The 22096-nt window shown below is 41.9% G+C and overlaps 1 protein-coding gene across 4 annotated transcripts in view; it reads right to left on the minus strand.

Moving 5' to 3' along the window:
• Positions 1 to 22096, minus strand: part of rbfox3a (RNA binding fox-1 homolog 3a) — a gene marked incomplete at both ends in the record, with an annotated part of 244070 nt that overhangs the window by 155406 nt on the left and 66568 nt on the right. For 2 of the 4 annotated variants that reach the window (XM_083993816.1, XM_083993814.1), the window contains one exon: positions 10207 to 10323. Coding sequence is in view for 2 of the 4 variants with exons in the window: in XM_083993815.1 (XP_083849941.1) it covers positions 10207 to 10328 (122 nt within the window). Of the gene's footprint in view, positions 1 to 10206; positions 10329 to 22096 lie in introns of those variants that run through there. The other 2 variants (XM_083993815.1, XM_083993812.1) reach the window with 2 other exon arrangements.

Genomic DNA, 22096 nt, shown 5'->3' on the forward strand with positions numbered 1-22096 from the left:
CTGGGTAATTACATGAAAGAGCAGATGCACAGGTGTGTCTTGTAAAGTTTCTGACAAGTGTGTGTTATCCATCTGTGTGATATAGCTCAATATCAAAAAGTAGTGAAAACACAAAAAGCTCTGCTGATAGCTTGATTGATTATTATTTCCCCCTCGGGGAGACGGCCCATTGGTAAAATGATATAAGCTGTATAGGCTACTTTATTGATCTCATTAAAGTCTTATGTTAAGTGAGTGACAGGTCCCTGCATTACCATGACAACACAGACTACTTTATTTTGGCTGCACACACACTGCTTCAAATACTCAACTACAAATGGACCACAACCAGGCCTATGGATACTATCTACAGTACAGGCTGAAAGGAAACAATACAAACAGCAAGTAAAGCTGAATCTTGACCAGACACCTGCCATTCATTTCTATTTTAAATAGGAAGAGGGCAAAAGACGAGACATCTTATGATTTATAACCACAAGTTATAATAGTTATTCCCTTCATGTTTAAAGGGATAGTTTAACATTTTGGCAAATTGGCAAATGGCAGTAGGTTCGTTACCTTTAATTGTCGGTGCAAGCTATTTTTAGAACGGCGGAGCAGAGCCGCGAGCTGCTCAGAGCTACGCTATGGAGGCTAATGGGATTTCTTGGTTTCCCTCATCAAACTCATCAAATACACAATCTAACAACTCCAAAACGCTCTCGTGGACAAGTTGTGACCTGCACATTCACCACGCTATGAGATAATAACGGAACGTTACCAGACAGAGTTGTTTTCGAGGTAAATTTGTGCAAAACCGCTGATGTGCATTCCCGTTGGGGGCAGTTTTTCAGCAAGCATTTGCCTCAACTCTAACTAACTCCGTTATTATCTCATAGTGTGGTGAATGTGCAGGTCACAACTTGTCCACGAGAGCGTTTTGGAGTTGTTGGATTGTGTATTTGATGAGTTTGATAATGAAAAACAAGAAATCCCAATAGCCTCCGTAGCGTAGCTCTGAGCAGCTCACAGCTCTGCTCGGCAGCTTGCACCGACAGTTCAAGGTAACGAACCTACTGCTATGACTACAGTATAGGGATTATGGCAATGGGCCAATTAGCCAAAATGTTGAACTATCCCTTTAAGGGTGGATTGAGAAGGCTATAGGACTGGTTCACAGAGATGATGCATGCACATTACCTCTTCTGTAACTCTACCGCTGGAAATGTGGAGGAACTTATTTTGAGATGTGTACTGGGGGAATACAAAATACATTCCATATTAAAGTTGCATCAAACGCTTTCAGTGTTGAGAGATCTTCCCTTTTTTTTGGGTCTGGTCCAAATTTTTAAAAAGGGTTATACGCATCATTTCATCATCAATAAATAATCACCAGATAAATCTTGAAACATTTGTATAATTATTGTAAACATACAAGATCAGTGCCATCAACACTGCATATATTTTCACAAACCATGCTAGCCTGGCTGCGTTAGACAACAAATCCACTCGAGTGAAACTCTGGTTGCATTACAACACCAGCTGTATGGACAACGCTGTCCCCACACAGTCATCAAGAAGCACTGGAACGTATAGCACAAGCCACAAATTTGCAGCCTATTAACATTTACCAATGTAAAAAAATAATGAGCTAATTCATAGTTAAGATAGATTATGAATACCAACCCATATGCAGCCATTTGTGCTGAAATTGGTATTTTGGACTTGCTTGAAATGAGGCCATTTACATACATGTATGCATGCGTGGTGTGCAGCCTCAGCTCTCACTTTCCTTCATTTCTCCCTCTGAGACAACCAAGAGCTCAGAGGTGGGCTGGCTTCTCTCTTTTTTTCCCCAGCAACTACCATGCAAAAGCTAACATTTTCCTATCAAATCTGGGTGTCATGCTATTTCAGGTCCGGGTCATGAATAAGTTAGTCCAGACCCTGCATATGAGCAAGCTAATGCAAGGAGGGCAAAAAAAGAAAAAAGACGACAGACTGGTAGTGGGCGGGTGTTGTCAGGGTCTAAGAGGAGAGGAGCAACATCGGGTCATTCAACAGAGATGTGGAGTATGGACTAAATGTACAGAGTGTGTTTATCTCTCAGGTGAGATGTCTCCATGATGTGTGCAGCCTATCCAACTGAGTGTAATTGAGGTGGTGCAAGCTTCAAGAGAGAGCGCCTTGTTAGATAGCTCATTCAATGAGGATGGATATGTACATTATGTTTAACACTGTGATGGGCTATTAACGGACAATAATAATAATCTTGGCAGGACAATGGATTCCATGCACCTTCTAATTGCTGGGCCCTAATGAAGCTGCATTGGGTTGGACTGAGTTACACACACTGGCATGAAGCTGGTTGGTTAGAGCAGCCATGCATTGTCACAACAATTGGACTCAAACCCTAAAAATAAGATTTCATGCAAGTACTGTATGGATATGACATGTGCTTTAGATTTTCTAATTGTGCAAAACATGCATTGTGTTTTTGCAAAACATGTGCAGACCAGACCATGACAATATCTTAATGAGGTTATTTCGAGTTAGGGGCATATCGGCCAATGTATATATGAGTTAGAACAAACTCTTGTTTAATTACAAATACTTTTTTGAGCAGCATGGTACAGTAGCTCAATGCACTGCTACACATGCAAATAAACACAGTAAAACAAAGTTAGAAAACATCACCAATTTCACAACACAATTGCTGTAATGACACAGAACAAAATGTAAGTGTTCCCAAGCGGTTCCTATGGTAAAGCGCACACTGCCAAGGTGTGGTCCTGACTGCAGCGGTGTCGGTTTGCATCCATTCTTTGATTAACTTTCCAACAGTGATGAAGCCAGCTGGGATGCTCCTGCAGGTGCTTGTTGTTCGATAGTTTCAACTTCACAAATCACAAAGTATTGAGCAACAGGTGTGTTCATCCAGGTTCATCACGTTTTAGTGTCCCTTTGAAACACTTCTGCTGTGTTGTGTTTGCTGCGCATGTGTTGTCAACTTGATGAATGTGTTCCCTGAATTTGTTTGCGTTTTGTGTATTTGCATTTGTTTTCTTAAGCTGCAGCGGGTTGAGCTTTCAGGGCCACAGTACTAATCCTATCTTGGGTACGAACACGGGGGAAAAAAACAATAAAGTGATGGAAATGTTACTACGAGTAAGCAAAATGATCTCAGGATTTTGAGTGAAATAAGAGTGAATTCAATGCTCTGACATAAAAACCTGCCTGTTTGGAGAAATATCTTGTCAGACAGAACAACCACATATCGCTTTGATTTACAATATTTCATCTTTCTCTTCCTTGTGTCCCTGCTCTTCCTCTCTCATCTCCATCATCATCTGTCTCTGTCTCCTCACTCTGTCTTCTATTCCTTCCAGTCCCCAACCTGTGCTTTCATTGGTGCAGACTTTTTTATTTTCATCTGTTTCGACAAAGAAGATGAACAGTGTCCACTGATTTCTATATGCAATGTCACCATATTCCACTGTCATAATGAATAAATAATAGATAAAAAATCATTATATAGTACTGCTTGGTTTTAACTACCGGTAGTATTTCAGCATCTTACACAACCTGAGTACGGTGGAGTTAGCTGACAGTACAGTATATCTTTGTGGCGCAAATGAGAGTGACGTACTAGTTGGTTACTTACATCACAACTATATCACAAAAACGCTTCGAAAAAAAAAAAAAAAAAGGTCTGAAATGGCGATCTGACTGGTGGGTGTGGCCATGATTTGGGTTTCAGCGCGGCTATAGCAGCCCCCTATCATGCCTACAGAGAGCAGTGTTGCCAGCTCCTCCTGATCTCAGTCCTCCTGCTGGAGTCCCTCTCACTGACTCGCTGTCTGCTGCCAGACACACTGAGCAGTCTCTCACCTCAGCAGGCTGCTCTGGCTCTGCACCTTCTTCTCCAAGACAAAAACACACAGCTTTGTTCTGCATTGGTGTCGTTTCGTAATAACAGCTGTATATATGGAACGTTTAGGCATTCTCCTCATCTGTGTTTACTACTGTACTTGACGAACATGGCCTCTCCGGGATAGAGGGAAATCTTTAGTAAAAGTATGTGAGGAAAAGATGGAGGCCTGTTGACAGTTGTCACAGATGCAAGCTGACAATCATGAAAGAAACATGGTGAAACACAGTTGACTTCAATGGGAGACGTATCCACAGAAAGCTCTTCAGAGCCAGCAATTAACATTATTAAATAGTAATTTTTCTCATGTGGTCATTACATGTAAATATATTTTGTTTGTTAAGTTCAGGCGTGGTGTATTGTTGTTGTCTTTTTCCGAGCCTCTGTTCTTTTACTAATTTGCTGAAAGTCAATAGACTCTAAAGAGGAAAATCTTTTTGAAAAATCTATATATTTTTTTTATTCCGGATGTCCAGTAGTGGTTCATGCACATGGAGATGAAAGGGCTGGAGGACAGGGGATTCCTCTGAGTGAAGGGATCTGAGCAGTGGTGCTGGAGGCTTGGCTGCAGCCTTGTGTTTCCTCTGCATAGCTACACTATTGCGTGAGATGACCAGTGAGGCTGCTGTAAGTCTGTACAGCACTCAGCCACTCTGCAAAGCTCACATGTACTTCCTTCCTACTAATGGAAGGGAGGGAGGAGAAGTGGAGAAATGTTGAGACGCTCCTGATGGAAAGATGAGGTTGAAGGAAGGAAACCAAGGAAAGGTAATAAAAAAAAAAGAGGAAACCACTTTGGTTTGGTAATTTATAATGAAGCTATGTTTTGTATGACACTACTTGAGACAAGCAAACACTAATTTGATGAAATATGTATCAGTTTATATCAGTTCCATCATGTGATTGTTCTCCTGCTTTTTAATCACCCCTTAAGTCCCTCCTAATCACCTTGGATGAAAGTAATATAACCACCCTCTGATGATTTATAGCGTGTTGCACTGAACTTTATAGAGAAAAAAAAGCCTTGTTGTGATCTATTAGTGGAGCACAATTGCCTAATAAAAACACATAACTGTGAGAGTTTGTATTCATCTTAAAAAGGTCATTGTTTTCTGTCCAAATGTTAAAATGGTTCTTTTCTGTTTTATAAAGATTTAATGTGATGAGAAAGATAGGCTTGCTGTCAGTGCAAAGGATCCTCATTATGGCATCTCCCTCTGTGCTGGTGACGGCTGGGTCAGAGACTGTAGATTTGGATGTTGCCTATCTGTTCATACTTCTAAAGCACATTGAGTTGCCTTGGTATGAAATGCGCTATATCAATAAAGATGCCTTGCCTTGCCTAATGATCACCATATCTCAGTAAAGCTTTATGGGAATTTCTTCAAATTTGACACAGACATTGCTTTAGACTCAAAAATCAACTGCTACTGTAGATTTTTTTTTGTGGTAAAAGGTCAATGGTCACTGTTATTCCCAAAACATATTTTAACCATAAGTTATATACTGTAGCTATATAGTTTTAGGAGTAGGTTTGTTCCCTTTAATTGTCGGCGCAAGCTATTTTTAAGAACGGCAGAGCAGAGCCGCCCGCAAGCTGCTCAGAGCTATGCTATGGAGGCTGATGGGATTTCTTGGATTCCCTCATCAAACCAATCAAATACACAATCCAACAACTCCAAAACGCTCTTGTGGATAAGTTGTGACCTGCACATTCACCACGCTATGAGATAATAACGGAACGTTACGAGACAGAGTTGTTTTTAAGGCAAAGGCAGGGACGGCTTGCCGAAAAACTGCCCCCGATGGAAACGCACATCGGCAGTTTTGCATAAATTTACCTCGAAAAAAACTCCGACTATAGGGATTATGGCAATGGACTAATTTGCCAAAATGTTGAACTATCCCTTTAAAAATTCATAAAATTAAAAAAATGAAGGTGTGAGGATAAAATGAAGTGACAGATAACATATTATATCCAAATTGTCAACTTCAATGGTCAACTGTGACTCCATAAATGAATGAACAATAAACATATGATGGCTTCTCTATATAAATATTTATATATAAACCTACGTAGATTAGTGTCTACACTAACAAAGGGATGTTGTCCCATACTGCAGCAGCATGGCTTTACTTGTGTTTTAGTAGTTTGTGGAGCTCTGTGACACAGCAGAGTGAGATGCATCAGGACTGCTGTTTTGGCTTTCTGTTATGGGATTTTGTGACAACAACAAAATTATAAAATATCACCAGACTCATTCCTTAAATGATCCATTTCAGTTCAAGTGTTTCTCAATCTACTTTAAGGTGAAAAGTCGCCACAACACCTCAGTGGACAAATTGTTAGAGAGACCACAAAGAGAAAAGGGCTGATCCCATAATGTGTGTCAACGCACCGGAATTTCTTCTCTCAGCAAACTAGAAACTAGTAGACATGCATCATAGGTCCAATACACACACACTCGCACACACACACTGTACACTATGTATTGTATTAACACATCCTTGCTTGCAGAGCAGTTGTCTTCATCATCAGTTCTGGGTGCACCATAAACTCAGTGGTCTGTCTCTTCATTTTCAATAAGCTCAATTAACACTCCAGCCTACAGTGCAGTTTAATTATGAGATGAGACATGGGTTTTACACATCTGCATACACAGCTGTATGCAACCCCTGCAGCAAACAGGCATCAAAATGACCCTTGGTCAAATGTTAAAGAACTTTTAATACATCAAACCTCAGAGAAAATAAAAATCAAATTTTTCTTGCTCTCGGTTCAGGGATTTTCCCCCCAGCCTTTCTCGCGGAGCATTTGAGGTTCTGAGATATTTTTAGCCTCCTCTGCACGTCCGGCATGTTTAAGATCTAGCCACAGATTCTCAGTGATGTTCAGGTCAGAGAAGTTGTGAAGGCCACTTCCAAAAGCCTCAGTCGGTGTTTCTTGAAGTGGTTCATGGAGAACTTTGAGGTTTGATTTGGATGATTATCCTGTTGTAGAAGTTAGTCTTTAATGCTGCAGTGAGCAGTGGTGAAGCTAAGCTTTATATACTTAGATGTTAAATGCTCAGTGTGTAAGTGCTGCTGGAGCCTCTGTATACAGTAAAAGCGGAAAGAAAGAAACTGGGTGACACTGTATGGTGGGATCCTGGGACTTTTTACTTGGAGGTCTCTTCCTCTCAACTCACAGGACATAAGACATCCGTGCTGGGAGCCACTTACATAGTATCAATTGTCTCATTGATAACTTATGATGCACATATTCTTGAGGCTGTTACAGGCAGCTGAATTATCAACATTGTGTCATTTTGTCCGTAACTAACAGACCAGAGGATTAAATCCAGCACTGAACACTGAATACAGCAAACTCACTTGAAGAATCAGAGATTCACTGATGTTCTTGAGCAGAGACAGGAAGTCTCTGAGGGGCTGGGAGCTGAGCTGCATCACATTTGCTTTTTTCTCCAATAACTTAAGATCAAGAGGTCTGAAGACTAAAATCCTTCATCCAGTTAAAGGCATCGCCGGAAACAATTGAGGCATAAAAACTGGAGTTTGACAAAAGTCCATGTTGACCACAACAGTGACACATGCACATACAGTAGGGTATATGATGTTACTGAATATGACACCATGGAAATGTGTGGGACAATGTGCAACTTAAATGGCTAAAATTTAGGATTAAAATGGACACTGTGGCCAATGAGGTCAAAGGGAAAGCAACCTGGAAACAATTCTTATGGATACTAATGTAAGGATGCTGATTGTAATTGTTTAGTTTGTATACAGTACCACTTTCATGTTCCATCATTATTTTTGTGCTTGAATTGTATGGTCAAGATGACCTTTTAAACATGTTAAGCTTGATTCCTTTTTTTTTTGTAGTTAGTAAAATAATAATAATTGAAACAAAATGTCTAGTCATATTTTAGACTCTTGGTTGGTCATATTTTCTTTCACTTCATGGCTACTAAAAAGTCCATACAAAATTCTTGTATTTCCTATCCCAAGTGTCATAATGAAAACACGGTGATTAAAAATACTGAACACTGACACACAACACTGGCCAACAACCACTGCAGCCTGGAAATATTATAATCAACATTCCATCTGAGCCCATGGTTCAGTGCAGACCGATGCATGTTTACTACATAGTATCAATAACCAAGCAACAAATACCATCATCATCATCATCATCGATATCAACACCGACATGTTTGTTTTTCATTTTAAACTTTACTGTTTGCTTTCTTACTGTGCACTGCATCTGAATGAATGTGCAAATGACTGGATGGATGAATGATGGGATGAATGATTGAATGAATGAATAGAGCCATGAAAAGTGAATGAGGAGTTGGAAGATGCCAGCTGTTAATGCAGGCACGTATGTTTGTTAGAGAGCTCTCACTGACACTCAACATCTGCAATGCACTGAATCATTTAAAATAGCGACTCTATGTGTGTGTGTGTGTGTGTATGTGTGTGTGTGTGTGTGTGTGTGCCATTACAGCATCATTGTTAATAAAACATGACCAATATAGCTACTAATATTTTTTGATGATATCAGCTGCTATGTAGGAATTCACAGTTAAAATATTCACAATGTTGAGAATAAATACTCTCGATGCGCAGCGTGAAAAACAGCTTTTCAAAAATGTGTCAGAACAACTAGTTTCCAATTTTGAAATTGTAATAATTGATCTGAATTCACCTAGGGAATAAAACAAAACAAATAATAGAGAATAATAATTTTACCATAAACTAAAATCAGCAATGAGAGGCGTTAAGCAAACAGAAAAATGTGCAATGTGTGTGTGTGTGTCTCACAGTCTCACAGGCGCGAGCGATCAGACTGTGCCAGCAAATATCCTCTGTTGTATCCTGACAGGGAGACAACATCGATATCTATCAAATATAACATTTATCAGCAGTTCAATAAAACAGAACCGCGCAATCAGCGAGTGACATGGAAGATATTACAGCCTAATTCAAAGTTAATTGAAATACCACTAATATTGCATCAGTTTGTGTTAATGATAGAAGCCAATCCATTATTTACGAGGCTGATCCGAGAGTATAGCAACAACAACAACTAGCAGCCATGCAGCCTTCACTGTATATAACGTGAACCCTGAAGGAAACCTCATCACTGTTCACCCCCGCCACAAACAGTCACATGGAGGACATCCCAAACCTGCTGCAGTGGTTCCTTCTTTAGGTGAGTAGATGCTATTAGACATACAATACAAGCCTTACAGCGGCTCACTGTCTGTCTCTGGGAGATCTGTGATTTGTCTCATTGCCATCAGCAGTTTCAATAAGGTTAATGAGGACAGAGGACAGAGGACAGAAAGACTGCCTAAGAGCAAATGGTTTCTTAAAAGCACAGATGTACGGAGGTATGCACCATGAGTCCAGTCAAATATTACGGATTATGTTCCCAAAGGAATCTCCACACATGTATGAATTTGTATCTATGTAAGTAGGTGAGGTAATTCAATAAAGAGTGTAAAATGCCATGAAGAGTAAACAGGGAACCTTCAGAACTGCTTGGTATTCCACCTGTTACCTTGATAAGAGTAATATTCATCTTCCTTTTCTGTGATGCATCGATACATTTTCATCATCAGTTCAATACAAGATGTTAATGAAGCTCTATGACCTGCAGGGTGAGTGTGGTGACAAAAGGAGGAACACTCACCGCTTGACAAATATGACTTCACACATCAGCACGTTTGATCTTATTGGCTCTAAGCCACATGATCAGCAAGTACAAGTTAGAAACTAAAGCAGAGTAACAACAGAGTGAAAACAAACTCAAGAACCGCTGGCAAGTTCACAAAGCGCACATCCCTCCAGGAGGTCACATCTGTACCAGTCAGCTTCCAGTGGAAACATCTGGAAACATTTGAATGGAGTTTTGTTTGGTTGCGTTACTGTGCTGCTTGCTGAAGTGGCATTTAGTGCAGCGATCAAGCACCAGAGCATGTCTGTATATAATGGGTATGCGTGTTATACTCAACGCTACACTAAGGTGAAAGAATCAGGTTGATTAACAAGCTTTAGTGTGTTTTACAGATGTTTCCCAGACAGATGTGCTATGTTCTTCACCTTGTAATACTACAAGTAGACATGCTACCAAGGTAACCTCTGTCTCCTACAACAAATGACTGTTTCCCAAGTGGCTCTGTGATGGCAGCACAGCTACCACACTGGATGATGCAGAAGCAGCGGAGGAAGAGAAAGAGGAAGAGGGGAAGGAGTGAAAAGATTTTTTAAAAAAATGATGAACTGACCAGTCTGGTGACGAGGGGAACCCCGAAGTGCCAGAAGTGCTCGTTGAGCAGCCCACTGTACACCACGTTTCCAAACAGAGCGATGCTTCCTGGTTTGCACAGACCACTTCCTGGCTTGGTTTCTGTAGAATCAACATACACAGGTTATTCTTCACCACTTTATACGGTCAGTTGCAGTTGTAACATGTTATACAGATGATACTTCAGTGAAGCAGAATAGAGCCCCTTTCCCCTCCACTGTGACCAACAGACTAGACTAGACTAGGTGAACTCACTCACACTGCAGAGACGGAGGAACACAGGTAGTGTAAAGGGAAGTTGATTTATTCAGTAAAAAGTAAAAAAAAAAAAAAAAAAAGAGTATCCAATAATCAGAGGCATAGGTATGAAAATCTGTAGACAAACACATTAACCAGAAACTGGACTGGGTCGATACACAAAACAAAAGAGAAGATGAGGATAGACTGCTGGGGGGCTCACTGGGGGAATCAGACAAGACGACCACAGAAGGGAAGGAGAGCACAGCTTAAACACACAAGGGGTTAAAGAGACAATGAGACACAGGTGAAACACACTGAGGTTATCACAAACGGAGGAAAACTTGACAAGAAGAGGGGAATGACGCAAATGACTGACACAATAAAACAAGAAATAAGCACAAGACAAGACAGACAGATCCTGACATCCACAAACCTCCTTTAGTTCTCCATCACTTCCTGTATCACATCAATCAGAACAAACCTCCTCTTTTCTGCTAAGCTTAATTGTTTATTCTGTGTATCTGAAATTGTTCAACATCATCTACAGGGCTTAATTTATGTCCTTAATTGTTTTCTTCTTGCTTCTGCACCAAAGTTAATTAACAAAGGCTGATTTGAATTTCGAGTTAAAGTTGTGGATATTAATGGTGTGAATAGAACAATGGGAGAGAAACAGGTCGAAAGTCATGTGGGTCATATTGCATTATTAAAAGCTGGAGGTTGTGTACAGTATATGATAGGAGGAAGCTCAGGTAAATGTAAAGATTGGCCACTAATGGACCATAAAGGGAAATTTTGCAAAATAGAAGGTTTTTCCTGCAACGGAACAACAAATCCCTGAACACACACACACACACCAGTAGTAGTATTTGCGGGTTTCTGAAAACTATAAGAGAAACAAAGCTAAAAACAGAAGAAAAGACAACAGTGCTCCCTCTGGTCTTTCTTGTTTTAAGTTGAGTAAAAACTGGCATCCATTAAAGTGTCACTTGTGCTTTTGGGGTGTGTCACAACAGCAAACGACTCACATAATGAAGAGCCAAACCGGGCCGTGCCAGGCCAGGCTTTACAAACTACACGTCTAGGTCTGACTAGAGGACTGTCTGTCACTGACTAATGCTACTTCCATTCTTCTCCTCTCACATCCTGCCTCATTTCATTCACCCTCTTTGTCCCTCTTTTTTAAAATCTCCATCACTGCAGCATCCTCATCCTCCTCTCCACTCTCCACCATCACTCCCTCCTATTTCCCTTATCCCCTCACCCTCATTATCATATGGTGTTCATGCACATATGAAGCTAAAACGTGTTAAAACATGCAGTATTGGCAGTTTTTCATACAAAGAATTACTACAAAGATATGGTCTAAAAGACTTAGTATTTTTTATTCACTTGTGATTTTTTAATCATTTATTCATTTGTTAGTTTATTCATTCTTGCATTATAAAACATATAAATTATGATTTAAATGTTTTTCCATCAGGAGGCAGGAGGAGGACGAACACCTACACACTAATCAGGCAGTTAGCTTAGATGTGTGAAAAACTGACTGTTTAGAATCTTGTCGAGCTCGGGACTGTTTCCATATCAACAAAGACAGAAATGCAAGGAAAACATGGATTTAGGAGGGGAAAACATTTTTGGTAACACTTTACTTGAAGGTATCGTCATAAGAGTGACATGACACTGTCATAAGACTGACATGACACAGTCATGAACGTGTCATAAACATTATGTCAATGTCATAACGTTGTCATTAAGTGTCATTCGGTTAACGCTAACCCTAACCCTACAAAAACTGAATGACACTTAATGACGACGTTATGACATTGACATAATATTTATGACACGTTCATGACTGTGTCATGTCAGTCTTATGACGATAGCTTCAAGTAAAGTGTTACCACATTTTTTGGATGGGGAAAAAGCAGTTATATTAATATTAATGGTTTTTTCCCCATCCAAAATATTTTTTTTCCTCCTAAATCCATGTTTTCCTTGCGTTCTTGTCTTTGTTGATATGGAAACAGTCCCAAGCTCGACAGTCGACTAGTAAGGTATATCCAGGAAGCTAGAGTAAACAGAGGTTCTTGATAAAAACACATGTTAACATTGCTCTCTCATATTAACAGGGTTATGCACACTCGTACGGTAAGGAACTGGTGGATGTTGCAAAGCATTTGTAGTGATATTTTGAGCATTATATAGAGGCCAAAGTCGCGGTTAGAAGAACTGCCCCCATTACTTTGCTGTTTAACTGCAGTGTAGCGCAGATAGCAGGAGGAGAGCTAGTTCCGGGCTGCACATATTTTTCTCAGATTTTTTCCTGTATGGTCACACTTGGGAACCTAGAGCTGTAGAGCGTTACTAAAATGACCGGAATTCTCCTTTAATGCCACAGCTTCTGGAGCCCACACACTAGCAGCACAATATGAGGAATCCCTTTGTTTACAGTTTCAGTGACAAAGATAGAAACCTTTCCATGAATCTACAGTTGTAGATGTAAATGAAAAAAAAAAAAAAAAAAAAGAGTTGTTTTTGATTGATCAGCTTTACTGTGAAAGAACTGCCCACACTGTGGATGACTCTTGAGCGTGTTTGTATTTTGTATGCAGTTTGGTAAGGAAACAGATTTCAGACCTGTAACTGCACTAAATGTAGATAAATGCACAAATAAATGAGTGAGTGGCAGAACATCTGCCTCTAAACAGCAATAAGAAGTGAGCTGAACATCTGTCCTGGTGTGATTCAGCAGAGGATACTGAAGGGAGCAGTCACACCTTCAACTGAGAACTTTTGCCAGTGTTCTATGTGAATCCAAAGTGTGTGACAGAGTGAAAGTTACTGATCCATTGAGAGGAGGCATCACTGAGCCACTACATCTACACGTACACACAAATCCATACAGCTATTGCAAACGATCACAGTGAAAATCACCCACTGCACAAACTCCTGTTACAGCCACAACGCCAACAGCACATCATATCAGCTGTCACTAATTCACATTAATTCCGTGAGTAATGTGATGGCAGGACAGAATAAAACCGGCTGCTGTCTCTTCTGTGTGCTCTCTGCAGCCATCTGTGCTCCATCTTTGAATCCGGACCTCAGTATCTGGATCAAGTAGCTTGTGAAAAAATGAGGTGGGCGGTGGCTTCACCTGTTATTTTAACATGTCAGGGACATATTTAACATTTAAGTCAATGCTGATTACATTTTGGACTGATGGCAGATACTCAGTATTGAAGGACTTTGATCAGCATTTGGAACCAAATGTTTTGGGACATCCCTACGTTTCACCATGGAAATTCATTTTACAGGATAGAAAAATGAAAAATCATCTTGAAGACCTTTCCAAAATTTGATTGTGAGGTTCTTCATGGTCCTTGGTGTTTATGCGACCCCCTGACAGTGATAGACCCACATATTAACCTCTGCCAAACGGCAAACAGTTACTTTGGAAAAGAACTGATGTGCACATTTAGTCTGTTATTGTGATCGGTGCCACCTGAGTTTTAATGGCGGTGTTCTCTCTGGACTAAACGTTTCAGTGAGCTCAAATAAACCAATCAGAGTCCAAATAAATCTCTCCAAACACCCTGGCATGAGCGCAGGCTTTTATTTAGGCAACCATGAGAGATGAGCAGGCCGCCGAGTGAATGGATGTAACGCGTCAGTCCGCAGATGTAATTACAGCACCACCATTAATACTGGATGTGATTGCGGTGTACAACGATGAATTATGACATCTAAATAAGGCGAGCAGGTAAACGCAGCTCCGCTCTTGGGTTTCTGAGAGACACCTGAGCCAGCTCACACGCTCCCCGTCCCGCTGCACCACCGGCTCTTCCTCAGTGCCGTGGTCCGGACTTGGCTGGTTCCTGCTGGCTCGGCTGAGAATGGGCCTATCTTACATTCCATCACTCTAAGTAGTTTGGCACCAGCGTGCGCACACACACACACACACACGCACAGTTATGGCCTGTTGGCTTGGTATGGCCTGGTTCTTTGGCAAGTGTGTATCTGCTAGGCTTGCATCCCAGTCAACACCCCATGGGTGTGTGTATGTGTGTGTGTGTGTGTGTGTGTGTGAGACACAGAGAGAGAGAGAGAGAGAGAGAGAGAGAGAGAGAGAGAGAGATTACTGCTCAGCTTCCCAACTTGGCTCACCTGATGCTGATGGCAAGAATAGAGGGAGAGGAGGAAAAGAAAATATGATTTGGGCATATGGAGGTGTTTGGAGGCCTGGGGTCTTTTGCATAGGTCTCACTCTTTCTCTCTCTCTCTCTCTCTCTCTTTCCTGCACATACACACTAACGTACACACATTTACTCTCTGTCATCTTTAGAGAGTTGGATGTGCCCACTATACCCCCACTCTAGACCAATTTATCACCTCTCCTCCTGTGTTCAGCACCAATCTCTCTCTCTCTAAGCATTAGCTCACTTCCCAGTGTTTATAACTCTCCATCCTCCCACCAAAATGTAATTCTGTGTGTGTGCGTGTGTGTGTGTGTGTGTGTGTGTGTGTGTGTGTGTGTGTGTGTGTGTGTGTGTGTGTGTGTGTGTGTGTGTGTGTGTGTGTGTGTTTCCAACCGAGAGGGAAAAAGAAAGGATAAGAAACAGAGCAAAGGGTGGTGAGTGGTGGTCTTGTGGCTGTGTGGTGTATGTGCTGGCAGAGACACCGGTGGCGGTGATGTTATGTGCATTTGTTTGGGCGCAGCAGCCATTTTCACTGGTCAGGGTAAGAAAAGCACAGGTGCAACTATAATGAAATAACTGCGCTCCGTTGTATTCAGGTGTGCCAGCGGGACGTGCCGGTGCGACACTGGGCCAGCTCCAACGCCGGCACCACCCTGTGACTGAAGCAGCGACGTGGACCGGAGCCACTCGTTGGTTTTATTGATTATTTACACCTGCGCTGTGAAGGACTCGTCCACAGGTAACAGCTCTATAAAGATGGAGCCCATTAAAAATAATGAGTTTTACCGTTTAACTCTATCAGCCGCAGACACACGGGCACAAATCAAATCCACCTGAAGTCCACCACTGTGATTAACTGTAATGCTGCTAATGAGAAAATCAATATAGTTAGATATATTTGTATGTAACAGCAGATGATAAATGGAATATAATTACAGTAATCATAAAGATATGCACAAGCTGACCTGTGGAATATCTGGAATATTTCAAGTCCTTTATAATATTGATTTATGTAATATAAATAATTATAATATCCTCATAGGGCCTTTGATTGACAGGTTAAGTAACTTAAAATATGAGCTTCATGTGCTTTTTATTCATAAATTCCAATGTCACTATAATAATAATAATATTTGATTACATCTCATTTGTGAGAGTCAGTACTGTACATGTACAAGTATATAAACCCCAAATGACACCAACAGGAGCTAAAATTGGAGTCAGCTTCAAACCTTGAGTCCAGTTAATGAGACATTTGAAGACACATATTGAGTTTGAAACACTGACTCATGTGCCATCCTTAAAAAATGGTCTAAGAAGGTGAACAGAGTCATCTCAAAGAGTTTGGATGAGTAATCATCAAGAGGATATGACTCTAAAGACACAAGACTGCCAGCTCAGTGACTTCAATAAGAGTCAGGGTCAAGAGTCAGAGTGACTGAAGCTGGTTGAGATCTATGTTTGTGAATGTATCATACACTGATCTTTGTGCATGGCTGCTTGGAGCCTGGTGTCCATGGCAGGACACCACAGGGGAAGCTGCTGTTTCCCCCAAAAACATCACACCTGCACCTGCTACTGCCAAAAGAACCTTGTTGCTCTTCAACATACCAGTCAAACGTTCACACAGAACATTCGAGGTAAAGAGACAGATCCTGGTCTGGTTCAATAAAGAAAAACCTCAGACATGACCTGTTCATTTATTCAATAACATGACCTTTCCTGAACCTTAACTGAGCTGCTTCTCTTGTCCAAACCACAGACAGGACTCTGGTGCAAAAGTCGTGCACTTTATCTACCTGCTGCCTCCCCAGCCACCTCCTTCCAACTGCACGGCCGCTCAATTATTAAGGGTTTCATTCATCCAGTACGTTACCTCTGAAGATAATACAGCCATTTCATACAAAACAGATTTCGATATTGCGTTTCAGTTGCTTAAAAGCATCATTTTTGGAAATAGGAATGACCAGTGCAAAAAAGAGATGCTCTTACTACAGGAAAGAACGCCCAACCACACCACCGCTGAGGTGTGAGTAGTCTAAACCAGTTTACTTTCACAAAACTACGAGATGTAACCATCTGTAATTGGAACATTCATACAGTATTTGACCGATCCCTCAATAAAATAAAACCCCTGACGATGTGGGAAAGCTTCCTCTACACCACACGGCCCATGTTACCACCCTGAAAATGTCTTGACTCTGTCCATTTTCCTCTTCACTGCTGAGGCTCATTCTACACCCTCACTCCCTGTTAGCTGCACCTTCGTTGTCAGCTAAATGCTTAAAATATTAAGAAGTACAGTTCATCCCGAGCCCACTCTGCTGCGGCTCCATTGAAATACACTGAGTGGAAACAGAAACTTCTTGTGCTCCTCATCAAGCAATCCAAAAGAAGCCAATAAAGACTTCACAGCCCATCAAGCCGAGCAGTGGATTGGTCAGCACTGTTACTAATAACTGCTGATGAAAATCATAAAGGCCAATAAAAGCCCATGGATGAGCTGCTGTGGTTTCCTATTACCAGCCAGTCATCTGGAGACTAATATGTCTAGGACAGCATCTTAGCTAACTACGGCGGAGATTTACACGGCACTTCTGCAGAGCACGCTGCTTTAAAAAGATGCAATAAAAGGATAAATTCAAACAGCGTAAACCTTTGCTATAGGTGAGAAGCCTGATCTGAGGCGTTTTGAGGACGTTCGGGTGGACCTGCCGCCACATTACACACTGCAGAGACCACAGAGAGTGTGTCCACCTTGTGCTGCATGATGCAACCTCAAACAATGAGTGAAGCTGAGGAGAAACCCAGTCAGCAGAGATGGACAGGAGCTGCTGAGCTGCTGTTTCTGTCTGTATTTCTTTTTTTTCTCCACATTTATTAGTGAGCAGCAACTTTGCAGAGGTCGATAAAAAGTCACTGGTCCCCCCGCCCAACCTCCTGCCCCCCACCCCCACCTCCTTTTTGTGACCAGTCTTTGTTTGGATATATTAATGTTCTGAGTGCTTTTTGCCAGACTGCATCCTGGCGTAACTTATCAATGCATGGCTAAATCAATGATTAGCATCCTTATGGATTAGCTCCAAATCATAAAAAGGGCCTTGACAAGCCATGTGGAGGAAGTAATATGATTCAATTATGCTCACTAACCTTCCCTCCGGTATAAACACCCACACATGCACACACCCACACACACTGCTGCGAACAGCAGCCTAATAAAACAGCTCTTAATTGGCACACACACCAGCGGGGCTGACTACATGTTTATTTAACATAGTGCTGCACTTATAAAAAGGTAAAACAACTAATTGGTTATTGAAGGACACCGGAAGCCAGTGTGCATGCATGCATACTTGTAGTATTGGTGACATTATGCATGTAAGACATAATGAACAAAAGAAGCACTACAGCCCTTTTGAATCTGTGGGAAATTTTACCTTAAAATACTGACCTTTTTTTTTAAAGTCATTAACATGAGCTTCTTCTATAGGTGAATATGATCCAGTCATCAAAATGACTCTTTGGCCTGTGTACACGGCTACATCTCACACAACACAAAGCAACATCCCACTGGCCATCGAAGAAAGTGATCAAAGCACAGAAGGTCACTTACTGACTTTTCACAGCTTTCCATCACATCTCACAGTCTTTATGTGTGACTGGAACAGGGAGGAACTGTTTGACCTTAGCTCGTATTGGGTTGACTGAAGACCATGAAATTTGGTTGAAAGCTCCAAAAGCCAGCAAATATTTACACATGTTAGGGATAAACTTCCCTGCTCAAATTACACTTCAAATTTACAGCACTCAAAGAAGGATGGAAACTCTTTCCTCTGCTCTGCGGGGAACATGCATGTGTGTGTGTATGTGTGTGTCCACACTGTCTGCTGAGGTGCTGCACTACTTTTCTGCATAAACTTTTCACACCACTAAAAATATCACTGTCTCCATATAGCTCCTCATAGATGGTTAAACATATGTATTTTGTTTTCCTTTCTTTTTCAAGACAAGAAGTTGTTTCAACAAAACAACTTCTTGTCTTGAAAAAGAAAGGAAGACTAAATACTACATTCGGACATAATGAACTTCTACAATAGGTTAAACATATGGTTTATAAAATATATTGATATTTTTCTTACTGTGTCAATTTTTTCTTAGAGCACTGCATCATATTTGAAACATGAGCAACAAACCAACCAGACACTTTACACACAGTCAGTGTGTTCCCCGCCTGGAGCCAAATAACACTAGTGACTAGAACGACTAGTGAAGCAGGCCTGGTGAGCGCCTGCTCCTGTCCTACGTCACGCTCTGCCTGCTGATAAAGATCCTGTCCCTGCTGCTGGAGGCGGACGTATTAAAACATAATAACAGCTACCTGGGTGTGCTGCTGATCTGCCCTACAGACAGGACTACATGAGATTCTGTGTGTGAGTGTGTGAACGATCTTTCAAACAATACCTGGCCTCAGTATCATTTCACATCCCTGATTCACTTTGCTGCAGTTTACCTCCAGGCCTTCAGCTCACCTGACTCTGTTATGCAGTTTAACCCATTTCTCTCACTCTCTTTTCCTCCTCCGCCTCTGCTCTGTCCTGGCCTTTTCTTCTTTCTTCTTCTCCTCAACCAATCCTTCCAAATTTCCAGTCCAACCGACATCTTCATCCTCTTCCTTTCATCTTCTTCCTCCATTTTGAGTATATTCTTGCCACTCCATCTTCCCTGCTCTGTTCTCTTCCCATTACTTTGTGTTCCACCTCTTTACCTTCAATTTTTTATGCATAACTCTTTTTCTACCTTTCGTCCTTTCTTTCCCCTCCTCCTACTTTCTTATTTTCATCCTTGCTAATTTTAAGAACTTTCTTCACCCACCCAAATCCCTTTTTTTATCCCTCTTTCCTCCTCCCCTCAATTCCTCACTTGCTTTCAGCATTTTATCCCCTTGTTTCCACTTTTACTTACTCTGACATCTTGTTGAACGTACACAACACTTTTCCTTTACCCCTGCCCTCTCCTCTACCTTACACTTCATAAATATTTTTTCTTAGCTCTCACTCCACCTATCCTCCTCACTTCCTGCCTTGCTCCATCCTTTCATCTCCCTCATATTTCCTCCATCCCTCCCTTCCTCTCTAGCTTCCTCCATCCATCGTCGCCTCTCGCTTGGCTCTCCACCAGGGACAGCTGGTTAGGTGGGTCTGCCTGTTCCTGTCAGTTTAACCGCCATGGCTGCCTGGCCAGCAGGACTTTGATCCACTGCCAACAGCCTCCAGCCCCGGCAGGGCCACAGGCGTGCCAGACCAGGGGCCCTTGAGCACTCAAACTCTTTCCCGCCATGGCACCCTGAGTGTGAGCAGCATGAAGTGGCCACCACCCCCCCACCCGCCTGTAGAATGTGCACGGAGGACTTTGCCAAGAGGGACACGGAGGAAAAGGAGGGAGGAAATGTGACGGAGGAGGAGGACCAATGATAGCTGTGTATGTATTTATGTGTATGTGTGTGTGTGTGTTGGGTTGAGTTTTTGGGTGTGGGGTGGGGTGGGGCGGGGTGTACATCAGCCTGGATCATCACTCTCTGCTGATGATCCAGCAAATTAGCAAACGGGAAACCCCCAGAGGCTCCGGCTTGTGATGAAGATGCCAGATTTTAAATTGAGATGTGAAGAATCGCACAAGTTTGGAGACAAATGTTGCTGCACACACACTTGTAGGCGAGGGAGGGTGAGCCAAGGAAGGGCTCTGAGACACAGGCTGACACACACAGATAAAAGCTGTTCTTTGTAGTAAGAGGCTTTCGAGCAATCATTCACAATCCGACCAGAGCCAGTGCAAGAGAAGCGACTTGGCATTCAGCTGCTGGCATTAAGTCCTTAACTCGAATTACCACCAAACACAAATAGTATAATGTAAACGCTGCGCGGCACGCCGTTTGCTTCAAATATGTTCTCGCATGAGTTTGGAAATGTGCCTCTCTCCGTCTCTCTCTCCTGGAATCGGAGCACCTCAGTCAACAGCTGCTTTGTGAGGATTCCCGTGGGGCTGCCGGGGCCGCGGGGAGGGGTCGCTACAGCTTTGTGCTGGCTTCTCCTCATGTCGCCTGTTTATTCTGGAGACTAAGCACTACAAAGCCAGCTAACTGTAAAACAATTAGATTAGCATAAATATGTTCAATTATACATGCAGATTTAAGGCCCGGCGCCTTTTTGCAACAGGGAGAGAACCAACTGAATTATTCACTATGTACAAATATTAGTTAAATCAGATCGAAACAACAGGAAGCAAATACGACTTCATTATTTCACAGTGGCCTGGGAGTGCACCATATGCCCCTGTCCACATTTGTTAAACATTTTTTTTACTGTGTTTACTCACTGTTTGCCACAGGGATACAGGAAATATGAATATGCACAGAGAGGGAGAGCGTGTAGAAGGCTGGAAGTTAAGACGAGGTTGACGATGCCACTTGCAGCTTCATGTGGCTCAGAGAAAGAGGTTTAGAAGAAATACTGAGTAATGACAATATTCAGCGTGTCACTGGTCATTCTCCCTCCTCCTGGACTCAGATGTAAAGATAAAGCACACCTGGTCTTTCTGCAGTGGTTCAGTGAATGTTTAGTCTTTTGTTTGAGTTATTATTAATGCATCTTTTAATAATTACTGATTTTATGAGCCAATTTTAAAATAAATCTTGCTTAGCCAGTGTTGTGCCTGAACGCGTTCAATCAACGATCGTTCATATTTTGGGTGAACGCGAACTGAACGTACTGTGTTTCCGCTTAAAGGGATAGTTCACCCTAGAATGATATTTCGCTCATTATCTACTCCGCTCCTCCTCCTGGTCCGTCCAAATCTCGTGTGATTCGCAGTAACCGCACTGACGCCGGCGCAAATCACGCAAGATTTGGACGGACCAGGAAGAGGAGCTTCGAGAAGCTTCCGCTACAAACAAGCTTAAAATATAGACTTATTTAATTTTTTTCGGGACAATTACGCAATTTGGGGCTTCAGCACAAGACGGACATTACATACAAGCATCATGGAGGTATTTGGATGTTTTTTTGTGTGTGTTTTTTTACGAAGAGCTCCGGTGTCCCTTTGCAACCGTTGCATTGAAATGCACTGCTACGCCGAGACCCCCTGTAACTCAGAGAAGGGACGGTGGACTCTGATAATTCTTCCAGCCCTTAGTCAACATGAGGGTGAGTAGATAATGAGCGAAATATCATTCTAGGGTGAACTATCCCTTTAATGAATGTTATTGTGAACACGTTCATTCTGGCGTTGGTGAACGGCGCTCTCTCACAGCATGACTTCCTTCAAGAGTATGCCAGATTTCCATAGAGCCTTCCAGCTAAAACACTCCGTAAACAGGCCTTAATATGTAGCGGAAAACCACCCAATCTGGCAACACCTATGGAGGAATAGTTG

The sequence above is a fragment of the Trachurus trachurus genome (assembly GCF_905171665.1).
Source record: "Trachurus trachurus genome assembly, chromosome: 19".
In the NCBI taxonomy this organism is placed as follows: Eukaryota; Metazoa; Chordata; class Actinopteri; order Carangiformes; family Carangidae; genus Trachurus; species Trachurus trachurus.